Consider the following 20,189-nt stretch of genomic DNA (forward strand, 5'->3'; position numbering starts at 1 on the left):
TTCCCGGTTGTCTTCCTTGCACCCTGGTGTGCGTTGTGCGTCGGTCCAGTCAAGATCTGTTGCTGAACTTGCCTGCGGGGGTTGTGGGTGCTCCCACCCTGGAGGCCTTTTAAGAAGAGTCTGGACCGGCATTTGCCTGGAATGGTTTGGGGCCTCCCGCTTGAGCAGGGGGTTGGACTAGATGACCTGCAAGGTCCCTTCTGACTCGTAATTCCGTAGGGCGACGTGATCGCAGTCAACCAATATTTGAAGGGCTGCCCCAAAGAAGAGGAGGGTCAACTTATTCTCCAGGGCACCTGAAAGCAGAACCAATCAAAGGAGAGAGGCAGCCCAGAACTGAGGAGGAATTTCAGGACAGTGAGGATAATTAGCCAGTGGAACAGCTTGCCACCAGAAGTTGTAGGTGCTTCATCACTGGAGGCTTTTAAGAACAGACGGGACAGTCATTTGTCTGAAATGGTATAGAGCTGGGAGGGTGAACCGATACACGCATGCACAGGGGGGGCGGGACACGTGCCAAGCGCATGTGCGGGGGTGGGGTGCACGTGGGGGAGGTCCATGCATCCCTGGGGGTGGGGCACCCGGTCACACACACATGCGCAGAGGGGGGGCTGGGCAGGCATTGCATTATGGCGCACGCTTTCCGCACACACCACTGAAAAAATTATCCATCACTGGTATAGAGGGCTTAAACGGGGTTGGACTAGAAGACCTCCCAGGTCCCTTCCAACTCTCAAATGGGTCACTCGGCTCCAAAGGACAATCCGCACCACTCTGGACCAGCTGCTTTCTTAAACTGGGAGTGGGGCGGTTTTTTTTTCTGTTTCCTTCGCAGGTCATCAGGGGTTCAGGTTGCCGTCACACAACTGAGTTGTGTAACCCGGTGCACAATTGGGTCTGTGAAGGGATGAACAAGGATTCGTCCCAGTGGTGAAAAACCCTGCCTGTTAATCTCGGAAACCAGCACATCTGGCGGCTGGGGAAATTTCATTGGCCCATCCAGCCTTGGAAGATGGGTGGATTTCAACTCTCTGTATACAGGTGGCGCACATGAGACACTCTGTGTGAATGCAGCAAACCCCTCTCCCTTCTAGCACTGATGATGTAACCTAGACGGATAAGGAAATGTCTGCAAGCTCAGAGGGCACCAAGGACCCCACAGTCCTCCTCCTCCTCCCAAAACTATTCCCTTCAAGCACTGATGATGTTACTTAGTTGGGTAATGAAATGTCTGCAAGAAAACAGCCAAGCTCAGAGAGCAATAAGGACCCCACAGTTCTCCTCCTCTCCGCAAACCCCACTTCCTTCTAGCACTGATTATGTTACCTAGCTGGGCAATGAAACGTCTGCAAGAAAATCACCCAGCTCAGAGCATCAAGGACCCTGCTGTGGCCCGCCAACAGATTCGGGCAGCGAGGAGCTTGAGGAGGAACATTGGAGTCTGGGGAAGGCTCTGAGGAGGGCTCTGTGTCGGAGGCAGAGAGGGGGCCAGGGCCATATGCCAGTTATCAGCTGCCTTCGGAGTCAGACGTCAGTGAGGCAGAAGAACAGCTGGAGCCTGTTCCCAGTGTGCGCATGCACAGAGTTGCCAGACGAAGGGAAGAGCTAAAGAACAGGGGTCGACTTGGGAGGAAGGCCACAGGTGGACGGTGAATGGCCCCTCCCAGAGGGAATAAAAGGGAAGTGGAGTTTGCAGGAGACAATTAGTTTGCTTCATTGGTTCATGACTCTCCGAGACTCCTTGCCAAGTTCTGCAGATACCGGCCTGGCAGCTCTCCAAGCCAGATAAGGTCTGTGACCATAAATCCTCCCTTGAAAGACTTTGCTGGATACGAATGAGCAGAATTCACAGCAAATTAATAAAAGGGTTTTTTGTTGGGACAAGGAGTTGGCTTCAGGCTCCTTGGAAGCCTCTGTCAGAACAGACCCCCACAGTCTTCCTCCTCCTCTCCGCAAACCCCACTCCCCTCTAGCACTGGCAATATTAGCTGGTTGGGTCTTGAAATGTCTCCAAGATGACCCCCAACCTCAAAGAGCACCGAGGACCTCACAGTCGTCCTCTTCCTCCTTTCCTCAAACCCCACTCCTTTGTGGCATTGATGACGTGACCTAGTTGGGTAATGAATCTGGATGCCTCTTGGGGGGGGGGGGGGGAGAATCACCTTTGGGACTTGTAATATTTTCCAACCACTCTCCTCCTCCGGAACTTGCCAGACCATAATAAGAGCGATTTGGTGGTGCTTTTTCTGGCAGCAGCTGCTACCGGCTGGGAGAAGAAGGGGGGAGTTTTCTCCATGGCGGCCTTAAATTATCCACCATAAAACTGTAACCTTCATCCATGGGGTGGAGAAGAGTTCAATCATCTGGTTGCCACCAATTTACGCGGGCCTATTTTTTTCTGCCAACTCAACCCTGGAAGAATTCAGATTAAAGAGACTAGGGTGAAGACCCCCTTGAGAGTTAGCCCCCCCCCCTACCTTTCCCCAGCAGGGGGGAAAAAACTGCATCCGTCACTAAGAGAACATCCAGAGGCATCTGGTCATACGTTCTTGACTTACACCAGATCGGCTCGCCACAGTGCCAGCTGTTGAAGTTCTCCACAAGTTTGGTGGTCTTCTGGCTCAGCTTTGACTTCTGGCCGCCTTCAGATAGCTACACCACAAGGAGTCGGCTTAGGGGGTCTTCTGACCGAGGCTTCCCGAGAACCTGAAGCCAACTCCTCGTCCCGACAAAAACCCCTTTTATTAATTGACTGTGAATTCTGCTCCTTCACACCCAGCAAAGTCTTTCGAGGGAGGATTTATAGTCACAGACCTTATCTGGCTTGGAGAGCTTCCATGCCGATCTCTGCAGAACTTGGAGCCTCGGAGAGTCACGAACCAATGAAGCGAACTAATTGTCTCCTGCAAACTCCACTCCCCTTCCGCTCCTCTTTTATGTCCTCTGGGAGGGGCCATTCACCGTCCACCTGTGGCCTTATTCCCAAGTCGACCCTCATCCTTTAGCTGTTCCCTTCGTCTGGCAGCTCTGTGCATGCGCACACTGGGAACAGGCTCCAGCTGTTCTTCTGCCTCACTGATGTCTGACTCCAAAGCAGCTGATAACTGTCAGACAGCCCATCTCTGCCTCCGACACAGAGCCCTCATCCGAGCCTTCCCCAGACTCCAGGACTGGCCCATCTTCCTTTCCAACCTCCTCACTCTCCGAATCTGCTTCCAGCTCCACCACAACAGGGGGGGCACCTTGAGAGCCCTAATAGGAGTTCTGGAGCCCCTTCATCCCACACGTCCAATGGTCATGAAGTGCAGAGGAGGCACCAAGTGTTTCTTCACACAAGGGCAAGCAATCCTGGAGGTAGGTCTTCCAAAACCACGTGTCCACCTCCCTTTCCTTCTTCTCCCTGCACATCAAGTCCTCCTCAATTAAAGCTTGGCTCCTGATGATGTTGTGTTGGTTTCTTCACAACTGGTGTCCACTCAACCTTCCGGCGCCTGTTGGGACCTTCTCAATGGGATGGACGCCAACGCGCCTCGGACTTGACTCTATGCCTCCAGACGGGGGTAGAAAAAAAAATGCAGGTGGGACTTGCAAGGATTCATTTAGTGACTGTTCAAGGTTACAACGGCAGTGGGAAAAAGTGATTTAGAGCAGTGTTTGTCAACCTTGGCAACTTGAAGATGTCCGGACTTCAACTCCCAGAATTCCCCAGCCAGCGAATGCTGGCTGGGGAATTCTGGGAGTTGAAGTCCGGACATCTTCAAGTTGCCAAGGTTGACAAACACTGATTTAGAGAAAGACCTTTAAAAAAAAAAAAAAGTAAATGAATGAGTTATTTATAATAATAAAGGGGGATTTTCAAATCTAATGAACAAATAAATTTGGAAGAAATCTAGATAAAGTGAGCCAGGATGGGATGCGAGTGCAGATCCTGAAATTATTCCTGGAAAAAAAAATTAAAAATTGCTAGAAAAGAAATAAATGATTTTAAAAAAAGAAAGAATTAAAGCTCTCCTCCAGCTAAGCATGTGCAAAACTTAGTATAGGGAGTCCTCGACTTATGACTGCAATTGAGCCCCAAATATTCGTTGCTAAGCAAGGCATTTATTAAGTGAGCTGTGCCCCATTTTACGACCTGTCTGGCCACAGTCCTTAAGTGAGTCGCAGCTGATAAGAGAGTCACTTGCCAGTCAGAAGGTTGCAAAAGGGGATCATGTGACACACACACACCCCCGAGGCATTGCAACTGTCATAAACGTGAGTCGGTTGGCAAGCGTCAGAATTTGGATCACGTGACCCCGGGGATGCTGCGACGGTCGTAAGTGTGAAAACTGGTCCTAAATCAGCTCCCCCGCCCCAGTGCTGTCATTAACTTTGAACCGTCACTAAACAAATCAAAGACTTATAGTCCTCAAGCCCTTCATTCATTCAGCCTCACAGACGTCCAGACGTCCAGTCCTCGACTTACGACACTTTGTTTAGTGACCGTTCAAAATCACGCCACTGAAAAAAATGTCACTTCGGACGGTTTTTCACAGTTACAACTTTTGCAGCATTCAAAATTCAGCCGCTTGGCAACTGACTCGTATTTAGGACGGTGGCAGTATTCCAGAGTCGTGGGAACACACGTTGCGACCATTATTCCCCATGCTGGCTGGGGGATTCTGGGCGTTGTAGTCCTCCCCTCTTAAAGCCTTCTGGCTGGGGGATTCTGGGAGTTGTAGTCCTCCCCTCTTAAAGAGCCGAGGTGGCGCAGTGGTTAAATGCAGCACTACAGGCTACTTCAGCTGACTGCTAGTTCTGCAGTTCGGCTGTTCAAATCTCACCGGCTCAAGGTTGACTCAGCCTTCCATCCTTCCGAGGTGGGTAAAATGAGGACCCGGATTGTTGTTGGGGGCGATATGCTGACTCTGTAAACCGCTTAGAGAGGGCTGAAAGCCCTATGAAGCGGTAGATAAGTCTAACTGCTATTGCTATTGATAGATAGATGATAGATAGATAGATAGATAGATAGATAGATAGATAGATAGATAGATAGATAGATAGACAGATAGATGATAAACAGATATAATGCATGGATGAATGATAGATAGATAGATGATAGATGATAGATGATAAATATAAATAGATAGATAAGAGCCGAGGTGGCGCAGTGGATAGGGTGCAGTACTGCAGGCCAATTTAGCTGACTGTTAGCTGCAGTTCAGCGGTTCAAATCTCACCGGCTCAGGGTTGACTCAGCCTTCCATCCTTCCGAGGTGGGTGAAACGAGGACCCGGATTGTTGCTGGGGGTGATATGCTGACTCTGTAAACCGCTTAGAGAGGGCTGAAAGCCCTATGAAGCGGTATATAAGTCTAACTGCTATTGCTATTGCTATTAAAGCACTCTCCCTGGGGGATTCTGGGAGTTGAAGTCTATAAGTCTTAAAAGCTGCCACGCTTGGAATCCCCTGGGTTGAGCCCTCCAGCAATGGGAGCCAAGAGCAATTAATGGGGGAGGGAGGGAGGGAGGGATGATGGGAGGGGCGGGGGGGGGCAATTATAACTCTTCCGCCACTCCCAGAGGATTTTAGTGGGTTTACAAACAACAGAACATTGTTGTAATTAGAGAATCCCGATTTCTAACACAACACTGCCTCCCCACCAACCATAAAATGACTCCTCATTTTACAAGTTTTACTTTTAGTGAGCGTTACAATTTGCACGGACGTTTTTTTACACCTAGGACCATTGCGGCATCCCTGTGAAGTCACCTGATTTAAGACGCTTGGCAACTGACTCATATTTATGACGGTTGCAGTGTCCCTGTGGGGGGGGGATGTCACGCAATGCCCCTTTTGCGACCTTCTGACAAGCAAAGCCAACGGGAAAGCCAGATTCACTTAACGACCATGTTCCTAACTTAAACAGCTGAAAGGATTCACTTAACAACAGTGGCAAGAAAGGTCGTAGAATGGGGCAAAACTCTCTCTTAAGATCTGTCTTGCTAAAGCAACAGAAACTTCGGGGCTCCGTTGTGGTCGTAAGTTGGAGGACTACCTGTATTATCTCAACCGCGAGCCCAAAATTTTTGTTGCTAAAACGAGACATTTGTTAAGTGAGTTTTGCCTCATTTTACGACCTTTTCTGCCACACTTTTTAACTGTTGTTAGGTTAGTAAAACAGTTGTTAAGTGAATCTGGGCTTCTGCATGGACTTTGCTTATCGGATGGTCGCAAAAAGGGATCATCTGACCCCCCCCAGGCTCTGCAACCGTCACAAATGTGAGTCAGTTGCCAAGCATCTGAATTTGGACCACGTGACCCCCGGGGGATGCTGTAAGGGTTGTGAAAAAGGATCGTAAGTCACTTTTCTCAGTAACTTCGAACGGTCGTTAAAAGAAGCTGTTATAAGTCGAGAACTACCTGCAACGCTTGCAAATAAAAATCCCAGGGAATTAAATCCTGCAAAGGTGAGGAGGTTCAACAACCCCCCCCCCGCCCCCACTTAGGAAAGTTGCACCAACACACACACACACCCCCAAAAAAAACCACTTTTCAGGATGCACAAAGGTGGGCAAAGGAAATTCAGCAGGAGCTGCTGAGGCTGTTTGCAAAAGTTGGCTACCTGGGTCCATCGGCCGCCTTCAGACAATTCCCCAAACCTGCTTGATACAAGCCAGCAACCCCACCACTGAATGTGTGTGTGTGGAGGGGGGGGGGGAGTCGGGGAGCCCTGTTCCCCCCACGCCGTACTCAGGACCGGAGCATCGGCTACATAAAACCTGCATTTTTATCTGCACGGAAATTGTGTCTACCTGCTTGGACTGGGGGGGGGGGGGGGGCGGGAGGAGAGGTTGGACTAGATCAGTGGTCTCCAACCTTGGCAGCTTTAAGACCTGTGGACTTCAACTCCCAGAGTTGAAGTCCACAAGTCTTAAAGTTGCCAAGGTTGGAGACCACTGGACTAGATGACCTCCAAGGTCCCTTCCAAGTCTGTTTTTATTCTGTTATTATTCCGTCACTCTGAAATTGTGGGAGTTTCGCCCCTGGAGGCTTTCAAGAAGAGACGGGTCTTCCCTCTGTCAGAAATGCTGTGTAGGGTCTCCTGCCAGGGCAGAGGGTTGGACTAGATGACCTCCAAGGCCCCTTCCAACTCGGTTATCCTAGCTTGGCCTGGGATGGGAGGGGGTCGTCTGAATGCCAAAGGAGGGGTGGCAGAGCTGGAAAGGAAGCGATTGAGGAAAGGGGGGGAGCTTTGGGGAAAGAGGGGGGCTGCGGATGGGGCCCCTTGAGGGGGGTCTGGGGGAACGGAGATCCCTGGGGAGGGGGAGATGGAGGGGGGAGCCTGCCAAACTTTGAGGGGCACTTTCCGAGGCTGGAGACTCGGGGAGGGGCTGCGAGAGGGGGGGGACGAGGCAGGGATGGCCGGGGAGGGCGAGGGGGGGTCTCCGCCAGGCGGCCGAGCCCAGCGCGCCCCTCCCGCGGTCATCCCCGCCGCCGCCGCCGCCGCCTCCGTCCGTCCCCTGGAGTCCGCCCCTCCCCGGATGATGTCAGCCTGCTCGGCCCGGTGGCTGCAGCCCCCTCCTCCCTGGGGAGGCGGAGGGAGGCGGCATGGCCCGGCTCGGCCCGGCCGGAGGAGGCGGCGGCGGCCCGCTCCCCCTGCGGCTGGACGCTGCGCCCGGGCCCGCGCCGCACTGGCTGGCGGTGCTGATGCTGCTGCTGCCGGACGAAGACGAGGACGACGACGGGGAAGGGGAGGAGGAGGAGGAGGAGGAGGAGGACGGCGGGCAGCAGCACCAGGGCGGCCAGGCCGGCCGTCGGAGGCAGCAGCAGCAGCGGCGGAGGCGGCGGAGGAGGCGGCGGCGGCGGCTGCGGGCGGCGGGCGCTCCGGCCGGCGGGCTGCTCCCCGGGGACCCGCGGCGGCGGCTGCTGCTGCTGCTCCTGCCGGCCAATGGGGGGAGCGGCGGAGGAGGAGGAGGAGGAGGAAGGAGCCCCGCACCGCGCTCCGACCTGCCCGCCGCTCCGGTAAAGTCCGCAGCCGGCGAGGGGAGGGGAGGGAGAGCCCAGCCGCCTCCCCCTCCCGCCTGCTCTGCCAGACCCCCGCCCCAACTTTTGCTCCCTCCGATCCTCTCTGCCTCCCCCCCGATTTCCCCCTCTCCCCCAGCCCCCCACTTTCCCTTCCAGCCCCCTCTCCAGCCCTCCCCACTTTCTCTCCCCCAGCCCCCCACTTTCCCTTCCAGCCCCCTCTCCAGCCCTCCCCACTTTCTCTCCCCCAGCCCCCCACTTTCCCTTCCAGCCCCCTCTCCAGCCCTCCCCACTTTCTCTCCCCCAGCCCCCCACTTTCCCACAGACCCCCACTTTCCCTTCCAGCCCCCTCTCCAGCCCCCCCACTTTCTCTCCCCCAGCCCCCCACTTTCCCTTCCAGCCCCCTCTCCAGCCCTCCCCACTTTCTCTCCCCCAGCCCCCCACTTTCCCACAGACCCCCACTTTCCCTTCCAGCCCCCTCTCCAGCCCCCCCCACTTTCTCTCCCCCAGCCCCCCACTTTCCCTTCCAGCCCCCTCTCCAGCCCCCCCACTTTCTCTCCCCCAGCCCCCCACTTTCTCTCCCCCAAGCCCCCACTTTCTCTCCCCCAGCCCCCCACTTTCCCTTCCAGCTCCCTCTCCAGCCCCCCCACTTTCTCTCCCCCAGCCCCCCACTTTCCCTTCCAGCCCCCTCTCCAGCCCTCCCCACTTTCTCTCCCCCAGCCCCCCACTTTCCCTTCCAGCCCCCCTTCACTTCCTACTGCCCCATCCCTCAATTCCCCCCCCACTTTCCTTCCCAGCCCCCCTTAACCTCCTGCTGTCCCCCAGATTCCCGCCTTTCCCTTCCGGCCCCCTCTCCTCCCCCAGCCCCTGCTGCCCCCCCACCATCCCAGCTTCCATGCTCACTCACCTCTGGCGCCGACTCCGGGTCTGCCTCCCAGGCGCGCTCCGTCCCCGGTGGTCCCCGTGGCCCCTGGGGCAGCCCTGCCTGCTTCCTCTCCGCTGCCTCGCCTGCCGCTTGCCGGCCTCCTCCTCCTCCTCCTCCTCCTGCCCCCCGCCCTTCCCCACCCCTCCCTCCCTCCCTCCCTCCCCGGGGGCTGCTTGCTCTCTGATTCCTCCATCCTCTCCCCGCCGAGGCGTCCCCACCCAGCACTCACCTCCCTCCCGCCAGCCTGCCAGCAAAGCATCCCCGAGCCCAGATTGTCACCCCCTGCACCTCGTGGCGGCGGGAGCAGCGCCGGGCAGGTGGTGGCTCCAGGGCAGCCCCTTCCCTCCTGCCCCAGGCTGGCCCCGGGGTCTCAGCCTCTGCCCCCCACTCCCACCCCAGCCAACTGGTGCGCCCAGGGGTCCTCCCGTCCTCGTCGGAGAGCTGCCGGCCACGGAAAGCCAAGAGACCCCCAAACTTTCTTCCGAACGCCCCCTCCTCCTCCTCCTCCCCCACGAGCCCCCTGCTTGGGGGCCGGGATTGTTTTGGTTGGAGGACGGCAGGCGCGCGCCCATCCGACACACACACACACGCACACAACACGCACAAACACACACCCCTCTGGAGGCAGAGGTAAAAAGCCGTTTTGATGTTCTCCATCCAGGAGAGCCTGGCCAGAGGGGGGCTGAGCATGAAAGAAGAGCCTCTGACCGGAGGTGGACTTGGAGGGGGACTCAGGTCCTGGATGCAAACCACTGGCGTCCTGGATGCCCACACGGCTCTGCAAAGGTAGGAGGCAAGAGACAATCCCCCAGCCCACCTCCCCACCCCTGGTGACCCCCGCTCCCTCTCCCTGCCTCGGTTTCCCCTCTGGCTTAGGGAGCTTCGGATCGCCTCCTTCTGTGGGAGGTTGAGGGCTCAGGGCAGGAGGGTCGAGACCCACCAAAATACCAGCTGCAGGGTTAGAACCTGGTCTGGAAGTGGAAGGACAAGTGGGCGCAAAGGATGGGTGGTGGTGGTTTGGGAGGGGTAGTTGTGAGGGTCCGCAGGTGTGGGGGGGGCGTGTCCCAGGCATTTGGGCTAAGCAGTTTACCCCCCCCTCGAAATGCTCAAGCGGTCAAGCAGAGATGCGAAGAGGACTCCGAGGTGGCTGGTGCGAGTGTTTCTTTCAGGCGTGATTTGGAAAATGTTCCTTGAAAGTAAAAGAACTCAAGTGAAAGTTCAGGCTGAGTTCTGATTTAGTAACAGTATAGTATGTGTATATATGTGTGTGTGTGTATGTATGTATATATCTGTATGTATGTATATGTTTGTGTGTGTGTGTACGTATGTAATATATATATATATATATATATATATATATATATATATATATATATATATATATATGTAGATCTCAGAAAACATACATATATACATATATATATGTGTGTGTGTGTGTGTGTGTGTGTGTGTGTGTATGTGTATGTGTGTGTATTTGTGCTGATAAATAAATAAAGGGAGACTAGTATAGATCTATTTCAAGCTATTTAGCTCTCATCAGCTAGCCATACCCTTACTGGGATTCAAACCTGTGCTGTATTGCATCTTAGGCTGATGTGTTAACCATTAAGCCAACAGAGTTCTTCTCCTTATATATATATATGTAGGTCTCTGGTTATTCGGGTTTTCTCCCGCCTAAAATTGGAGGTGTCTTGGTGACGTTTCGATGAACTATATATATATATAGTTTATTTTTCAACTTTCCAGCTACCTTCTAAAGTTATACACACAAACACACACACACACATACATACATACATACATACACATATATGCATATATACACACAGGGTTTGTTGTTGGATGTGTCTGCATCCCAGATCCACCTCCCTTTCGCTCTGGCTTCCTATCTGCCTCTTCCTGCTTGTCAATAAACAAGGGTCGTGTGAATGATTTTTCCCCGGGCTTGACGAGCAGGAGACTCAGCTCCTCTGGATCCGAATTGATTTCCTATCCATCGCAAGTGTCCCCTGACCTTTGACATCCAATCTTGCCTGGCACGGGAGTTCAGCGTGGTTAAACAAAGGAAATCGGAATTAGGTTGCATAGCCAATGAAGGAGGGAGGGGGAAGGACGCAGAGAAAGAGGAGGGTCCCCCTTCCCAACACATCCTCTCCCTCCCCCCGCAAAAGACTCCCACAGAATTGGCACCTGCTGGTTAACAGAATAATCAGATTTGGAAGGGACCCTGGAGGTCTTCTAGTCCAACCCGCTGCTCAAGCAGGAGACCCTATGCAGACAAATCCAATCTCTTCTTAAAAACCTCCAGTGTTGGAACATCCAGAGTTGTTCCTCTGATTGATTGTTCTAAGAGTCAGGAAGTTTCTCCTTAGTTCTAAGTTGCTTCTCTCCTTGATTAGTTTCCACCCATTGCTTCTTGTCCTGCCTTCAGGGGCTTTGGAGAACAGGTTGTGTCCCCCCCCCCCGCCCTTCTTTGTGGCAGCCCATCAAATACTGGACCATGTCTTCATGTCATCCGGTGTGTGGACAAATGCTATATAGTACAAGTGTAAGCAGAACAACAGAGTTGGAAGGGAGCTTGGAGGTCTTCTAGTCCAGCCTCTTGCTTAGGCAGGAAACCCTACACCACTTCAGACCAATGGCTATCCAACATCTTCTTAAAGACTTCCAGTGTTGGGGCATTCAGAACTTCTGGAGGCAACTTCTGTTCCACGGATTAATTGTTCTCACTGTCAGGAAATTTCTCCTCAGTTCTAAGTTGCTTCCCCCCTTGGTTAGTTTCCATCCTTGGCTTCTCGTCCTGCCTTCAGGTGCTGTTGGCAAATAGGTTGACCCCCCCCCCTTCCTCTCTGGGGCAGCCCCTCAAATATTGTAACCCTGCTATCGTGTCTCCCAAGTTCACGGCTTCATCATCTTGCTGCCAGCTTGAGGATGGGACACTGGGCCTTGCCCCCTCCTTGGGCCGATACACTGTCTGAAGACGATGCCCCATGGAGGGATCCTCGATTTGTAAATCCACTAGCGCTTTCCCATGGTCCAACAGTTCTGTAACTGATCCAATTCTTTCAGCGCTCTCTTTCCCCCCCCCACCATTTCCACCACGCACAAATATTTCAACTCTTTCATCAGCCCTACTGCTTAACTTTTATTTCAACATTCAGTAGCGCTTGGTAAGGCCACACTTGGAATGTTGCGCCCAGTTTTGGTGGCCACGATATTAAAAAAAAAGGACGTGGAGACTCTAGAACGGTGTTTCTCAACCTTGGCAACTTGAAGATGTCTGGACTTTCAAGTCCCAGAATTCCCCAGCCAGCGAATGCTGGCTGGGGAATTCTGGGACTTGAAGTCCAGACATCTTCAAGTTGCCAAGGTTGAGAAACACTGTTCTAGAAAGAGTGCAGAGAAGAGCAACAAAGAGGATTAGGAGGCTAAAATATAGGAAGATCGGTTGCAGGAATTGGGTGCTTCTAGTCTACTGAAACGTAGGGGCGACATGATAGCAGTCTCCCCAATATTTGAGGGGCTCCTGCAAAGACTAGAGGCTCAAACTATTTTCCTAAGTAAGACAAGAAACAATGGATGGAAACTAAGCAAGGAGAGAAACAGCCTGGAAACAAGGAGAAATTTCAGTTAGAACAATTCGATTCATTTCAGAAGCTGAGAGTGCTCCACAACTGGATGTTTCTGAGAAGAAATTGGGCCGCCATGGCGTAGGGTCTCCTGCTTGAGGAAGGGGCTGGACTAGAAGACCTCCAAGGTCCTTTCCAGCTCTGTTCTTCTGTTACTCTGCAATCGCATAAGGTAGTAGGGTAACAAGAAAAACCAGAGGCCATCACGATCATCCAGGATCAGGACTTAGAGGGATGTTGCAAAAGATGATGATGAGAGAATAAGAAGGAGAAAAAGAAGAAGAAGATATCCATTCAGTTGTGTCAGATTCTTGGCGATTCTATGCACCAGCTCTCTCCACGTATTCCAATCTTGCGCTGCTTCTCTTGAGTTCTTGCAAAAGAGAGATTCCCTTTCTTGTCTATATTTTCTGCGCACCGTCCATTCCAGAGCTGCCCTCCACCGCCAGGATAAGTGCAGAGCAAAATATGCCCCGAAGCTGTACGGTTGTGACGGTGTCGGATCCTCAGTCACCGCTAGCCAAGAGGCCAGGTGCCTTCGCCCAAGGCTACCTAGCCCATCGCTGGAGATTTAATCCGGTTGTCCTTTCGGTGCGCAAACAGTTTCTAGATTGCGGTCCAGGTCTCTGTGCCAGGAGAGGGCCGGGCTGCTCCGGCTGAGTCATGCAAAGGCATTATGTGTGTAGATCTGGCTTTGTGGGTAACGATTCGGTCAAGGAACGCTGGAAAAAATTGCATTCAGCCATCGCTGGATCAGGTCGTAAGTGGGCAGCTTTGGCGCCCAATGACCGAAGCGAAGAAAATCTCCTAAGAGAATAGAGGAACGGGCCCCTCAAAACTCAGGAAATCTACGTCACAACAAATGGAAGAGAGTTTAGCCCTTTTTATCTGGCTTTGAAGGTGACCTTTTGGGGGGGGGCATAAAGACCACCAAGGTTGGGAAAGATGGGAGGCGAAAGGGGAAGGGGACGGCAAAGACCGAGGCGGTTTCTGTCGCGTTTCTCCACAGTCTAGATGGTAGTGGCAGTATTTCTCTCTTTCTGGTTTTTGCTCCGGAGTGAAGCTTTCCAATTGCTAAGTGAAATCTGACTTTCCAAGGAGTCACTCTGGAAAAAGGCAGCGGTGGGCCATTACAAGCATCCACATTTTTGAAATATTCCTCATTCTTGTTTGAACCATCTGGGCTGAATTCATTCAGAAAGAAGCATCGCTGTCTTATTTTTATTTTTATTTTTTTTAAATGTTGGTCTGGATAGAAATGTCAGCCAGCCTGCCTGCCTGCCTGCCTGCCTGCCTCTCTCTCTCTCTCTCACTCTCTCTCTCTCTCACTCACTCTCTCTCTCACTCTCTCTCTCATCTGTCTGTCCATCCATCCATCTCTCTATCTCTCTATTAATCTGTCTGTCTGTCTATCTAACTGCCTGCCTGCCTGCCTACCTACATCTGTCTCTCTGTCTCTATCTATCTATCTATCTATCTATCTATCTATCTATCTATCTATCTCTATCATCTATCTATCTATCTATCTATCTATCTATCTATCTATCTATCTATCTATCTATATCTATCTAATGTATCTATCATCTATCTATCTATCTATCTATCTATCTATCTATCTATATCTATCATCTATCTATCTATCTATCTATCTATCTATCTATATCTATCTAATGTATCTATCATCTATCTATCTATCTATCTATCTATCTATCTATCTATCTATCTATCTATCTATCTATCTCATATTTCAATATCTTGTGCCAAGGAGAAGGAAAATCACTTCTTTCCCCCATAAATTATATTTTTGCCTTTCTCTTTCATGGATCCTGAGTGAGCCACTTTTTTTTAAAAAAAAATCCTCATCCTAATCTTTTCTAGATTTATCTAAGTGAACCGGATACGTCCAACTTTCATTCTTCCTTCTTTCCAGTTCGGACTTGTATTGTCTAACTACTTATTTCCTTTCCTTCTATCCGTCTCTCTTTCAATTTTGGGGTCTGTTTTTTTCCTGGTGAGAAACAAGTCGATGAATGCTTCGGTTGCAGAGTTAATAATGTTCCCCAGCAAAGCCCAGCTGAATTTGCAGATTGAGAGATATCGCCCTGCACTGAAGTTTCTTTGAAAGCCAGATTGGTTGTCGTTATTGTTCAGTCACTGTGTTGTGTCCGACACTTTGCGACACCGTGGGCCAGAGCAGGCCAGGCTCCCTTGTCCTCCACTGTCCCCCAGAGTTTGCCCGAATTCATGTTTGTTATCTCCACGACACTATCGGAATAACATAATAGAATTGCAGAGCTGGAAGGGACCTCGGAGGTCTTCTAGTCCAACCCCCTGCTCAAGCAGGAACCCTGCACCATTTCAGACAAAAGGTTGTCCCATCTCTTCTTGAGAACCTCCAGTGTTTCAGAAATTCACAATCCCTGGAGGCAAGTTGTTCCACTGAAGCAGCTCCACTTTCTCCCTGTTGCTTGTTGTTTTGTCATTTTATCCCATTAATGCAGTGGTTCCCAAACTTGGCAACTTTAAGACTTGTGGACTTCAGCTCCCAGAATTCTCCAGCCAGCAGAGCTGGCTGGAGAATTCTGGGAGCTGAAGTCCACAAGTCTTAAAGTTGCCAAGTTTGGGAACCACTGCATTAATGGACCAATCATTTCCTTGACTTTTTCTCTTGTTTTTCACATGTTGAAAGAAGCTTCGGGGTTTTTGTTGTTGTTGTTGTTGTTATTTTTAACTTTTGTCTCAAGCCTTAGTTCATTTTGAGCCTTAGCTTTCCTAATTCCGTCTTTGCAGCCTCGGGCTCTTTGCTGCTATTCTGCCTTAGTTATGCGCCCTTCTTTCCCCCACTTTTTCTGCATGGCCTTTTCGTCTTTCCATTTATCAGAGGGTTTTCTGTGCGGCCATGCTGGTTCCCACTATCTTAACCATCTCATCCTCTGCCGTCCCCTTCTCCTTTCGCCTTCCGTCTTTCCCAACATCAGGGTCTTTTCCGATAAAGTCTTCTTCAAAGCCAGGTTTTAAAAAAGGCTAAACTCTCCTCCATTTAGTTTGACAAAGCTGAGTGTTTTTATTTTGTGTACGATTGGCCTTTCTGTCCACCTGATCAGCAGAACAAAGAGAACAGCCAGAAGAGACTCAAAACAGCCTCCGTACAGTTGCAATACAGGAATTTTTTTTTTCCTAACGAGCACTTTGATATCTGTCCCGTGCCTGGTTGGACATGAGGCTGCCCACTTCCTTGTGCTTATAATGTTTCATGTCTGAATTCCAATCCAGGGGAAATTTAGCAAATCCATCCTGGGATCTGCTTCATTTCAGAGTTAATGTTTGTTCCACGTCCATTCCCCTTGCTCTGTCCGTAAGGTGCAACCGAAGGCAGTGCTAAGCCGTGCTGATAAATGGAAATAAATAATAATTTAATCAGGCGCCGACACACGGGCATTCGATGGCGCAGTGGCGCATGCATTTGAATAAAGAGGTTTTGCTCCTGTCAGGAAGATTTTTTTTTTTTCAATTTCATATATACATTCACAATTATATGATCTCCTAACTGTTATTAATAATATGTATTTATAACAATTTTTCCCTACTGTTGACAATATACTTGAAGATTGCTTTCTTACCATCCCATAGATCCATCTTATCTTACAACGGTCCTACTTCTTCTTCCCTCCCTCCCTCTTTCCTTCCCTCGTTTCTTCTCTCCTACTCCCCTTCCTTCCCTCCCTCCTTCCCCTTCCCTCCTTCTCTCCTTCCCTCCTTCCTTCCTTCCCTCCTTTCTTTTCTCCTTCTCTCCTTCCTTTCCCCCTTCCTTTCCTCCTTCCTTCCCCCCTTCCTTCTCTCCTACATTCCCTCCTTCCTTCCCTCCTTTCTTCTCTCCTTCTCTTCTTCCTTCCCTCCTCTGTCAGGAAGATTTGGGCGGTTGAAATCCAGCAACGTAAGGCCGGGAATTGCGTGGGATTCATTTTTTTAAAAAAAAATCCCCTGGCCAGATGTGTGAATTCATGTGAGTGCAGAATCCCTTTGAGTTTGATGCTGAATTGTCAGCCACGATCGCTCAGCCTCTCCCAGGCAGGTCCGGGAACATTACCGCTTCCGAGATATTTGTTAAGCGACGAGGTTCGCTTACGGCGTGAAAATATGGAGGGAGGCTTACAACCACAATTGGGCCCAAAGTTTCTGTCACTAAGTGGGACGATCTTATTTTGCCCCTTCGTACGATCGTTCTTCCACCGTTGTGAAGCGAATCGCTGCAGTTGTTAAGTTAGTCACATGGTTGTTAAGTGAATCCGGCTTCCCCATTGGCTTTGCTTGGCAGAAGGTCGCAAAAAGAGGATGACGTGAAACACACACACACACACACACAAACCGGGGAAACTGCGACCGTCATAAATATGAGCCAGTTTCCCAGCGTCCGAATTTTGATCCCGAGACACTGCAACGGTCGTAAGTGTGAAAAACGGCCTTAAGTATCTTTTTTTCAGTGCCGTTGAATGGTCACTCAATGAACCGTTGTAAGTCGAGGACTACCTGTAGTCTTGAATCTCAGTAGCCTGCGGCAAACAAGGGGAACCTCTTGAAAGCAGCTGGCTGGAGAATTCTGGGAGTTGAAGTCCACAAGTCTTAAAGTTGCCAAGTTTGGGAACCACTGACTTAGAACATGGAATCATAGGGCTGGAAGGCACCTGGGAGATCAACGGGGAAGCCAAGACTCCTTAACAACCCTGTTATCAACTTATTCAACCAGCCAACCAATCAGAAATGGAGCTGAAGGGGACCTTGGAGGTCTTCTAGTCCAGCCCCCTGCTCTAACAGGAGGCCCTCTACTATTCTGCACTTCTTCAAAGCTTCCGGTGATGGAGCACCCACAACGTCAGGTGGCAAGCTGTTCCGCTGGTTAATTGACCAGGAAGTTTCCTCTTCATTCCACGTTGCTTCTCTCCTTGGTTAGTTTCCATCCGTTGTTTCTTGCTTTCTGGTGCTTTGGAGAATAAGTTGACGCTTCCCCCCCCCCCCCTTCTTCTTTTGGGGCAGCTCCTCAAATGCTGCTATCATGTCACCCCCCCCCCCGGCCCTTCTTTCCGCCGGAGTAGCTGTCCTGCCATCCTTCTTTCTTTGTTTTATGACGTTCCTGGCTCCGGTTTTTTCAGTGGTGGGCCCAGTGTTGAGCCCCAGGTGCCTTTTCCTGTAACAGGCCGGGCGCTGGTCTGCTTTGCTAGGAAATGCTCTGATTTTCTTTGAATTATTAATGGAAGCCTCTCCGGCGTCGTGGGGGGGGGGGCTGACAGAGCCCCCCACACACACACACTCCCAATCTGTAGGCCGCCGCCCCTCCTCCTCCTCCATTCCTGGGGCCTTTGGGGAAATGGAGATAGAATTGAATGCAGGTGCAGGAAGAGGGAAGCTGCAGTGGGGAAGTTTCTCCCCTTTTAACCCTTCGCTTTCTCCATCTGTGCACAGCCGCCCCCCCTTCCCGCTGCTGGAGGGCCTAGGATCGGTGTGTGTGTGTGTGTCAGATGCCCGTTGGCCTCCCCCTGCCCACCCCACCTCAAGTCGGTATCCCGAGCACTTGGAAAAGGAGGAGGGCTGGCAAGTTGGGGAAGAATGGTGGGATTGTGCCAAGGAAGGGGCCTCCTGAGGTCATCTAGCCTGGCCCTCTTGGATGTAGGAAGCCAGTTCTAAGTCATCCCGAAGAGAGAGAGGGCTGCTGGATTGGAAGCAGAGAGGAGACATTTGGGGGCCTCGAGTGACCCTTTAGAACGGCTCCAAAGATTTACACACACATACACACACACAAACACAGCTATAAAAACACCCAAAAGAAATATACATAGCACTAGAGATACAGGTAAGTCCTTGACGGGACTTGATGAGAGAAGGGACTTATGGCTGGTTTTCCACCCTTACGGCCGTTGCAGCATCCCCCATGGTCACGTGATCAAAATTCAGAGGCTTGGCAAGTGACTCGTATTTATGACGGTGGCAGTGACCCCGGGGGGGGGGTCCCCTGATTTCCCCTTTTGCGACCTTCTGATAAGCAACGGGGAAGGCAAGGTTCATTCCACAAACCGTCCTGCTGATTTAACTGCTGTGATTCACTTAACGACGGTGCGCCGAAGAGATTGTAAAACGGGGCAAAGCTCACCGAACAACCGTCCCAGTGGAAAGTTCTGGGCTCGGCTGCGGTCGTGAGTCGAGGGCTGCCTGTGCTACCCACGCGACAGCTTTCTGCACCAGCCGCTTAACTTTTTAAAGAGATACGCAAAGACTCTCTGGGTAAATACGAAGACTTCTCAGGGATTCCAGAGGCATTCGTAGAAATGTGGTTTGCATTTAATTTTCTGGAACAAACCGAAGCAAGATATCTGAGCGGGGTGCGGCAGAGAAGCCGAATCAGAGAGAGAGAGAGAGAGGGAGAGGGAGAGGGAGAGAGAGAGAGAGGGAGAACAGGAATGAAAAACTGGAATTAAGACTGTCTGCCTGTAACTCCCGAGGGATCAGCAGGTGACATCAAGTGAGGAACCCGATCTCCGTTGTCGCAAGAGGCTCACAGCCGAAGTGTCGTTGGGCTGTTGGCTTTAGGGCCGTGTCACATATCATCTTTTGAAAAAGTCAGCAGTAGCAGAAAGCTGACAGACAGACAGACAGACAGACAGACAGACAGACAGACAGACAGACAGACAGAGGACTTGAAAATAATCTGCCAGTCCCTGCAAAACGGGTTTTGCAATGGGTGGAAACTCATCAAGGAGAGAAGCGACCTGGAACTCATATAACGGCATATAAATAAAATCAACATTCAACATTCAACTCGGGAGTCATTTCCTGGCAGAACAATTAACCAGTGGAACAGCTTGCCACCCGAAGTTGTGGGCGCTCCATCACTGGAGGCTTTCAGGAAGAGATTGGACAGCCATGGGTCTAGAATGGTACAGGCAGTGGCCACCAACTGGTGGTCCATGGACCAACTGGAGGTCCACAAGGAAGTTTTGGTGGCTCGCAGAAAAATTATTTGCATTTTTTATATTGCACTGAATCCAGGGTCCTCAAACTACGGACTCCGGGATGGATACGTGCAATGAATGCTTGTGTTGCTGCAGAGAGTCTCCCCCTTCGGGGTCTTTTTGTGCAGATCAGAAGGGGGCAGAAATTCCAACTTGGGGTCTGCTTTAACCTCCTGGTGGGGGGCTTTGGGTGAAGGAGAGGCGATTCATCCCCGATCCTCCAAACTGTGAACAGGGAGAGGTTAAAAACTGGGTATTCTCTAAGTCAGAGAATGTTTTCTTGCAGATGTTTCATGGCCCAACTAGGTAACATCATCAGTGCTAGAAGGAGATAGGTTTGCAGGGAGGAGGAGAACTGTAGAACTTGGTGGTCTCTGAGCTTGGTAAGATTTCTGGCAGCCGTTTCATGACCCAACTAGGTAACATCATCAATGCTAGAAAGGAGAGGTGCGGGAGGAGGATTGTGGATCCTTGCTGCTCTCTGAGCTTGGTGGTTTTCTTGCACATTTGGCCCAGAAGATCTCTGTATCGCACCCAATGTGTCAACGCGCCTGGTCCACTTAATTCCTTAGCATTCTGAAACTTTTCTGTCCAATATTGTCCAAACCTTTCAGAGATTCAAATAACAGA

The 20,189-nt window shown here is 51.1% G+C and overlaps 1 protein-coding gene across 1 annotated transcript in view; it reads left to right on the forward strand.

The window, feature by feature from the left end:
* Positions 1-7,945: 7,945 nt before the first annotated feature.
* LOC116513285 (transcription factor COE3-like) overlaps positions 7,946-20,189 on the forward strand; it is a 77,392-nt gene continuing 65,148 nt past the window's right edge. The window contains exons 1-2 of the mRNA XM_032224302.1: positions 7,946-8,004; positions 9,591-9,715. Of these exons, the coding sequence (XP_032080193.1) occupies positions 9,618-9,715 (98 nt within the window). The 5' untranslated portion in view covers positions 7,946-8,004; positions 9,591-9,617. The remainder of the gene's footprint in view (positions 8,005-9,590; positions 9,716-20,189) is intronic.

This window comes from Thamnophis elegans, chromosome 9, assembly GCF_009769535.1.
Source record: "Thamnophis elegans isolate rThaEle1 chromosome 9, rThaEle1.pri, whole genome shotgun sequence".
Lineage (NCBI taxonomy): Eukaryota > Metazoa > Chordata > Lepidosauria > Squamata > Colubridae > Thamnophis > Thamnophis elegans.